The sequence below is a fragment of the Anser cygnoides genome, chromosome 28, assembly GCF_040182565.1.
Source record: "Anser cygnoides isolate HZ-2024a breed goose chromosome 28, Taihu_goose_T2T_genome, whole genome shotgun sequence".
Lineage (NCBI taxonomy): Eukaryota > Metazoa > Chordata > Aves > Anseriformes > Anatidae > Anser > Anser cygnoides.
In genome coordinates this window covers 2,695,147-2,704,324 of record NC_089900.1, presented here as the reverse complement: position 1 = coordinate 2,704,324, position 9,178 = coordinate 2,695,147, and the positions used below count along the sequence as shown (strand labels likewise).

The 9,178-nt window shown below is 50.3% G+C and overlaps 1 protein-coding gene across 1 annotated transcript; it reads right to left on the bottom strand.

The window, feature by feature from the left end:
• Window positions 1–1,529: 1,529 nt before the first annotated feature.
• Window positions 1,530–1,922, bottom strand: LOC136787319 (olfactory receptor 14I1-like; the record flags this gene model as incomplete). The annotated part of the gene is made up of 1 exon (XM_066984479.1): window positions 1,530–1,922. A coding segment is annotated over exon 1 (393 nt), but the record flags the coding sequence as incomplete, so codon positions are not given.
• Between the last annotated feature and the right edge of the window lie 7,256 nt (window positions 1,923–9,178).

The following is a 9,178-nucleotide window of genomic DNA, read 5'->3' as shown; positions in this document are numbered from 1 at the left end:
CGCCCCAGTGCCACTGCCCCACACATGCTCCCACAGCCATGCTGCCAAGGCACCGCACATGTGAGTGCACATTCAGGGCTGGGTCAAGCTCCCCCTGTTACAATCCCAACGAGACCCTCAGGGTTCCTTCCTGCCATGGCCCTCCTGCCTTTGCAGCCTCCTCCAGCCCATGGCCCCTGCCCTGACCCAGCTACATCCCATGGGGGCCTCTGCAGACAGCCCTGCTCCAGGTCTGCAGGGCTCTGGGCCAGGACAGAGGCCAGCACAGTTGACCATTCCCCCAACACAGACCCGGAGCATGGCTCTCCCAACTCCTTGCCCTCTGCCCACCTCCCTGCCCTCATCCCAGTGCAGTGGCAGCGGCCCCAGGGCAGTGCCCACCACAGGCTGCTGCAGGGCTCTGGGCACTGCCACCACAGCCCCAGCCCCTCTGAAGGGCACAGCAGCTCCCGAGGGCACAGAGGGCTCAGCCCCACAGATGGGAACATCCATGGAACAAGCGTACAGAGGTCAGTGTACCATGCTGTGTCCCCTGCACTCCTCTGCAGCACATCCTCAGAGGCCCGCAGCCCTTCTGTGACATCCCTGGGGGTCCTCAGGCAGCTCCTGCTGCCCCAGGGCCAGGGCAGCCTGACCTGAGCTGCTGCAGCCAGAAAGGGGTTTGCTGGTCCCATTATGTCCTGCTCTGCTGAGAGGGGGGTCCAGACAAAGAATTTGCTGTAGGTTCATTTATTTTGTTTAAATACACAGAGAGGCTGGCTCCTTGTTTATGCAGAGCCTCAGGGTCACAAAAGATATGTTGGTACTTAAGTACAAGGTCATGAAGAATGGCATTTTTTGTGGAAAACATTATCACAAGGGGAAAATGAAAAAGAAAACCAAATTCATCTAGAAGTACAACCAGGCTTAGCCTGTCATGACATAAACCACAGTTAAAGTGTAGAAGACAAGAAGCAGTCTATAGCTGCTGAAAGGTCCAATCAATTTCCTGAGCAAATCCTGATAAACATCCATGACATCACTTTCCTAATGGCATTCTTGAGCTCCTGGTTTCTCATGCTATAGATGAGGGGATTCACTGCTGGGGGCATCACTGCATATAGAACAGCCATTATCATGTCCAGGGATGGAGAGGAGACAGTGGGAGGCTTCAGGTAGGCAGATACACCAGTGCTAACCAGCAGAGAGACCACGACCAGGTGAGGGAGGCACATGGAGAAGGTTTTGTGCCGGCCCTGCTCAGAGGGCATCCTCAGCACAGCCCTGAAGATCTGTACATAGGACAGCACGATGAATACAAAACACCCCAAAACCAGAAAACCACTGAATGTGAGAAGCCCAAATTCCCTGAGGTAGGAGTCTGAGCAGGAGAGCTTGAGGATCTGGGAGATTTCACAGAAGAACTGGTCCACAGCATTGCCTTGGCAGAGGGGCAGGGAAAATGTATTGGCAGTGCGCAGCAGAGCATAGAGAACCCCACTGCCCCAGGCAGCTGCTGCCATCCGGGCACAAGCTCTGCTGCCCAGGAGGGTCGCATAGTGCAGGGGCTTGCAGATGGCAACGTAGCGGTCGTAGGCCATGGTGAGAAGAAACAAATCTGCTGACATCAGAGAGGGAAAGAAAAAGACCTGTGCAGCACATCCCGAGTAGGAAATGGCCCTGGTGTCCCAGAGGGAATTGGCCATGGCTTTGGGGAGAGTGATGGAGATGCAGCCCAGGTCGAGGAGGGCGAGGTTGAGGAGGAAGAAGTACATGGGTGTGTGGAGGCGGTGGTCGCAGGCTACGGCGGTGAGGATGAGGCCGTTGCCCAGGAGGGCAGCCAGGTAGATGGCCAGGAAGAGCGCGAAGTGCAGGAGCTGCAGCTTCCGCGTGTCTGCGAATGCCAGGAGGAGGAACTCGGTGATGGAGCTGCTCTTGGGCATCTGATCCTCCTGGACAAAGGGGACTACCCAAGAAAGAAAAGACAGTGATAATTAGGAGAGACGTCTATGAGAAAAACCTACTCTACTTCTCACTGAAACCCCCCACAGTGACTTTCCCCTCTCCGAGACCTTTCTGCTGCTCTGTTGCTTGAGCTTTGGATGGTGCTGGAGGAAGGTGCCACTGGGAGCAGGGGACCCTGCTGTGCACTTTGGAGGAGTCGCGCCTGTCCTACATGTCTAAGCATAAAGAAATCAGGAGTGATCTCTGATTAAATCTACCTCTGACGTATGTGGACTTCCCAGCATTACCACTCTCAACACTATAGACTGCCAAATGGCATTTGTGGTTTAATTTGTTCCAACTGCATGTGTGACACTCAGAAGAGTTTTTTTGATGGTTGAAAACCCTGGCATTTTTCGTACATTCCAGGTGAGATTTTGTGAATGTCCTTAGCGTAGTGAGGATAGCCAGTCTGCCCATCTACCCTGGTCTCAGCCAGACTCCTCTAGGGCTCAGTCCAGTTGCCCACATCGAGCTGCTCAATGACTGTGGTCTCAGGAATATCTGGGAAAATGATTCAGTGTTTTTCTTCCCCATAGACTGCATTGCCCCAAGCCTCAGAGTTTAGAAGGGGGTTTGGGCACCTTTCCCCTAAGGACAGGTCTGCGTGGTGGCACCCAGAGGGTCAGAGCCTGAGCTGCAGCTGAGAGCCAGATCTGCAGGGAGCCCCAAAACAAGAACAGCAACAGTGGGTGCAGGAACAGAGGGAAATAGCACAGGGCTTCTGCCAGGCGAGGCAAGGCCAGGGAGGGACCAACCGGAACTCAGGAGAGTCCGCTCTACTGCAGGTCCTCCTGATGAGAGGTTATGAGTCATGTCCTGAATCCTGTGGGCTTGACGGTGGACAAGGAGGTGCCAGAATACTTTGCAGGCTCTGCTGCCTGCAGCTGGGTCTCTGTCCCCACGCCTCCTGCCTGCAGGTCACAGCCCCTATCGCCCCCACCGGGTGCTCAGCTCTGCCCTGCAGACACCTCCTGGCAGCAGGGCTCTGCCCAGGGGCAGCTCGCTGGGGGCACGTCCTAGAGACCAGGTCACACAGGGGACACTGCATGTAAGCTCCACATGTGGTGGTGGAGCTTTCTATGGGCTGAGGGGAAGGGAAAGATCCTTGTAACCTCTCAGCCATCATGGAGCCTCAGCCTCTTCTTGGAATTAAAAGCATATATTTCTATTACCACTGAAGCAAGTAGAGAAGATTGAAAGCTCAGGAGGCTCAGGAAAGCTGTGACAGAAGCTGAAATCCCCTACCTTACCCCGGCTGTTGCAAAGTCCCCTTGGATACATCCTGGTTGTGCTGTGGATCTGTGAGCAGGCTGCCCCAGGCAGCAGCCTCCCACCAGCAGCAGGACCCTGCCCTGCCGGGGGGGCTCCTTCCACCCGCAGCTTCTCCCCGCAGCGCCCTGGGCAGCTCCCCGGGCAGGCTGAGTGCTGAGCCTGGCAGGCGGCAGAGGCCCTGCCCCGGCACACAGCCCCTGGGGCACAGCAGGGACCCTGCTCTGCACCACAGCCCTGGGCACCCCTGCCTGCACCCCCGGCTTCACAGCCTGCAGCCGGACCATGACAAGGGAGCCCTCGGGGCCTGGACACTGACCTTGCAGCTTAGAAACCCCTGCTCTGGAGCTTGTGCTTCTCTACAAGAAAAAAACACACAGTGTCTCCAGCCTGATCTGCTCTGGGACAATCCAGGTGTAGGACACCTCCAGGATACTCGAGTGCATTGCAGTTCACTTAGACTTACCATGTTAAGGGTTGCAAGCATTGCTTCTCCAGTGTACTCTCAGCTTTCTAACCCTCCACACAGCCTTAAACATCTCTCCCTTCTTTCCCCTCCCTGTGCCAGCTGCAGGCAGTGCCCCCAGCCCTGCTGCGCTGGGCAGAGGAGCTGCTCCTGGGCAGAGCTGGCTCTCTGCAGCGCTGCCCGCTTGCCAGGAGCTCCCCTTGGGCCCAGGAGCCCGGCCCAGCTCAGCAGCACAGGCCCAGCCCAAGGCCTCCCTTGCTCTGCCCCCCACCAGGCTCCCTGCCCATGGCCCTGGGGCTGCAGGGGAACCTGCTGGGAAACAGCCTGAAGGAATCCCTAGCGTTCCCTCCCTCCCCTGGGCACACACACTTCTGGACAGCAGGCTCATTTCTCCTAGCAGAAAAAGAATTATGTATAACAATCACATCTTCTCTGAGAATTAGTTTGTTGTGTCATGGACATGTCCACATGGCCTCATCTAACACCAGCAAGGTCTGCCTGCCTTTTATGCCCTGACACAGGACTCTGCCTGGGTACAAGAGGTGCTGGGTGGTGATAAAATCACTGGTACTTTGCAAACTGCATCCTGATTAGGGAAGCTGAGGCGATTCCAGATAAGAAAGGGTTAAGAATGTAAATATTAAAGGAGAACAGAACATTAGGTGTAGGGCAGGAAACAGATGTACGGACAATGTATCTCGAAATAGGACATATACGGGCAATATATCTCGAACAAGACATTGGAATCCAAGATAAGAAAATAATGAGCAGAAGAATCGAAGAAAAAACAGTCCTTGTGGTTAGGAAGAAAGCTAACTCAGCAGAATCCTGACCAAGGGTGAAAAGTACACTGTGAGGAAGACTTATGGCCTTCCTCTCTGAGACCACCAACCACAGCTCGACGACCCCTGCCCAAGACCACCGAGAGGATCTGCGCAGGCGCAGGACACAAAAAACTGATTAGCATGAGAAGCGAGAGTAGGCGGGGTTAGATAATGAATATGTATAGGCGTTAATAAAATATTAATCACTGTGATGTATAAATTTGGGACGGCTTTTCACTTTGGGATGCACGATAGGCGGAAAGATCACCCGTGCATCCGGCGCCGTCAATAAAGAATAAATCACTTAAAGAAATTGGATTTATGATCTTTGAATCAATCTGGCACCCCAGATGGGACTTCTTCTCTGTCGGACCGCAGGACCCGCTGGGAACAGGGCTCCCTAGGGTACCCCCGGGATTTCCCGGAGGGACTCCTCGACTCAACGGATCACTGCAGAGGCAGACACGGACCCGATCATTGTAAGTGATTATATTCTTTATTTTGGTTTATTTGGTTGACCGGTCAATTGGGGTCGTCTGTAAGTCGGAAAGTAAAAGTTTTCTGCAGGACGGCATTTGGTTTTTTGGAAAGCACTCAGTTGCTGTTGGGAAACGAATAACCTTTGCATGCGAGGTTAGTATTACGTTGTGTTTAAATGTGGAACTTGACCTTGGCTATTGTCTTTGGGATTTTGATTGTACTCTTTATAACGTTACTAGGATCTTGGTGTTATTGTGGAAAGCTGCCGGCTTGTATTGTGTAACAAGAAACATTCTGAACTGTAACATGGGGGGGCAGCAGAGTAGTGGGATTCCAAAGAAAAGCCCGTTGGGATGTATCTTGAGACATTGGAAAGATATAGGGGGATCCCCCAGTGGAACTGAAAATAAGAAAACGTTGATAAAATATTGTAATCAATGGTGGCCACTTTATAAGTTGGATTGTGAGGAAAAATGGCCACTGAATGGAACCTTAAATTATAATACTTTACTACAGTTAATGTTGTTTCTAAGGAGAGAAGGAAAGTGGGATGAGGTGTCATACGCAGATATGTTTTTCACTTTGAGAAACCACCCGGAATGGCAGAAGGAGTGTGGAATTAACTTAGCCCCACAGGATCCTTTGATCCTGGCAATAGAAAAGGATATGAAGAAGGAAGGGGCAGGAAAAATGAAAAGATGTTGTTCGGCGTGCAGTATCGGGCAGAGATGTTTGAAATTGAATGAGTCAGAGGAGAGAATGGAGGATTATGTCCTCCCGCCCCAGATAATAGAACGAGGCGTGGGGGCGAGCCCAGGAAACGGCAGAATAGATAAGAAAAATGAGAGTTGGGGGAATGGAGACTTTACCCCGATCACGGCTCGAACCCGAAGTAAGGTCGGGCCCGTTATTCAAGCCCCGTTACGACAGGCTATGGGGGCTAACGGACCAGCTCGGATAAAAGTACCTTTCACAACTGCTGAGTTAGATTCATGGAAGGAAGCTGTGAAAGGATACCGGGATGATCCGGAATCAGTGGCCCGGAGGTTTGAGCTGATTGTAAAGAATTTAGATCCCAATTGGAAAGATATAGAGATAATGCTGGCAGCATTATCGGAAACGGAAAAGCAACTGGTAATTAAGAATGCACAAACTCAAGTACAGACCCAGGTAACGTCAGGAGTTTTACCTGGAACTGTGGAGGTATATGTGCCCAGAGTGGACCCAAACTGGGACTATAATGATGAGGGTGATTATAGGTTATTAAAAAGATATCAGGAATGGATTAGGATCGCCTTGGAAAGTGCGATACCAAAGTCTGTAAACTGGTCTAGGTTATATACCATAAAACAGGGGCAAACTGAGACCCCGTCAGAATTTCTCGATCGACTAAGGACAGCAATGCAAAAATTTACAACGATAGACCCCTCTTCTGAGGAAGGTAAAGTCCAGCTAGTATCACTGTTCTTGGGTCAGTCTGCGGATGATATAAGGCGGAAGCTTCAGAAAATGAAAGAGCCGGATGTGAGAGATTTAGAAAGGCTGGTGGAAGAGGCATGGAGGGTATTTAGGAATCGAGAAGGGAATGAGAAACAAAGGCTGGGTAGGGCTATTGCTGCGGCAACTGTTGCGGCCTTACAGAGGCAAGAAGAACCTTTTCGGGGAAAAGGAAGAGGGAATGGGATAAGGGGAAGGTCAGTAAAGCCTCCCCTGAGACCAAATCAGTGTGCATATTGTAGGGAAGTGGGTCATTGGAAAAGGGAATGTCCGAAACAACGGGAGAAGAACAGGTTGATGGTAGCTAGTGTATCTCCCGACCAATGAAGTGGACCGGGGGATTCTACCCTAGCAGATCCGCTGGTTAAAATTAAGCTAGGGAAATCAGGACAGGAAGTGGAGTTTTTAATTGACACAGGAGCGACTTATTCTGTGTTAAACCAGAAATTGATACCAGAGGATGAGGATTTTGTGACGGTGATAGGAGCTACAGGCCAGCACGAGAAAGCCTTTTTCCTAAGGCCTTTAAAATATAAGTTAGGGAAACAGATGGGAATACATAGGTTTTTATATTTACCAGGATCCCCGAAGTCTTTGCTGGGGCGAGATTTACTAGAACAATTAGAAGCGGAAATTGTCTTTGAAAAAGGGAAGGTGGGGTTAAAAGTGAGAGAAGAAAAGCTGATAACCGCGCTAAGCTTAACGCTGATACAAGCAGACCCCATCAGTAAAGTACCTTCGGAGATTTTAGACCAAGTTTACCCAGGAGTCTGGGCTACTGACATCCCTGGGCGAGCCAAAAATGCAGCCCCGATAGTGGTGAGATTAAAGCCAGGGGAAAGGCCAGTTAAGATTAAGCAATATCCCCTAAGATTAGAAGACAGGAAAGGAATTAAGGGGATAGTGGATAAGTTTTTAAAACATGGACTGCTGGTTGAGTGTGAATCTGAATATAATACTCCTATACTGCCAATTAAGAAGCCAGATGGGAAGAACTATAGATTAGAACAGGATTTAAGAGCTATAAATAAGATCACTGAAGATATACACCCTGTGGTAGCCAACCCGTACACATTATTGACTAAATTAAAAGATAATTTAGTTTGGTTTACCGTACTGGATTTAAAAGATGCCTTCTTCTGCCTGACTTTCGCCCCAGAAAGTCAGAAGATTTTTGCTTTTGAATGGGAAAATCCGGACTCAGGACGAAAGGCTCAATTGACCTGGACCATATTGCCGCAGGGATTCAAAAACAGCCCCACGATTTTTGGGAATCAACTAGCAAAAGAGCTTGAGGTTTGGGAGGCCCCAAACACCGGAGGAGTTCTGCTGCAATACGTTGATGACCTTTTGATAGCCACTGAGAATAGGAGCAGCTGCATGCAATGGACGATAAGTCTCCTTAATTTTTTGGGTTTGAATGGGTATCGAGTCTCTCAACAGAAGGCTCAGCTGATTCAGTCACGTGTAACTTACTTGGGGTTTGAGATTTCAGGGGGACAAAGGGAGTTAGGAACAGAACGGAAAGAAACTATCTGCCGTACCCCAGAACCACAGACCATTAAGGAATTACGAACTTTTCTAGGGATGACAGGTTGGTGCCGTCTATGGATTAATAATTATGGACTAATTGTAAAACCCCTATATGACCTCATCAAGAATAACCAATCAAAATTGGTCTGGACAGGGGAAGCACGGGCTGCCTTTAAGAAGCTTAAATTGGAGTTAATGCGAGCACCAGCTTTGGGTCTACCGGACTTGTCTAAACCCTTTTGGTTGTACTCCTATGAGAGACAAGGGATGGCTCTGGGGGTGCTGGCACAGAAGCTGGGCCCCTACAGGAGAGCTGTGGCCTACTGCTCTAAACAACTGGATGAAGTAAGTAAAGGTTGGCCGGGTTGCCTTCGAGCGGTGGCCGCTGTCATCATGAATATACAGGAGGCTTGGAAGTTCACTATGGGACAGAAGATAACCGTGCTGGTATCACACACTGTCTCGGCAGTCTTGGAGCAGAAAGGGGCACACTGGTTATCCCCTCAAAGATTTTTAAAATACCAAGCAATACTGGTGGAGCAAGATGACGTAGAAATTGTGGTTACTAACATTGTGAACCCAGCTTCTTTCCTTAGTAACACTCCTGACGAGCCAGTGGTCCACGATTGTATCGAAACTATGGAAACTGTGTATTCTAGCCGACCAGATCTCAAGGAGGAGCCCTTGGAAGACGCGGATGAATCATGGTATACTGATGGAAGCAGCTTTGTGAAACAAGGACAACGCAAAGCAGGGTATGCGGTGACGACCACTCAGCAGGTAATTGAGTCGAAACCATTACCCCCGGGACGTCTGCTCAGAAAGCAGAAATAGTTGCCCTTACGCGGGCATTGGAACTAGCAGCAGGAAAGAAAGTAAATATCTGGACAGACTCTAAGTATGCATTTGGTGTGGTGCATGCACATGGGGCTATCTGGAAGGAACGAGGATTATTAACGGCCCAAGGAAAACAAATAAAATATGCTGAGGAGATTTTGAAGTTGTTGGAAGCGGTAAAGCACCCAGAGAAGGTGGCTGTTATACATTGCCGGGGACACCAAAAAGGAACCGCTGACTTCGAGGTAGGGAACCGATTGGCTGACCAAGAAGCAAAAAGGGTGGC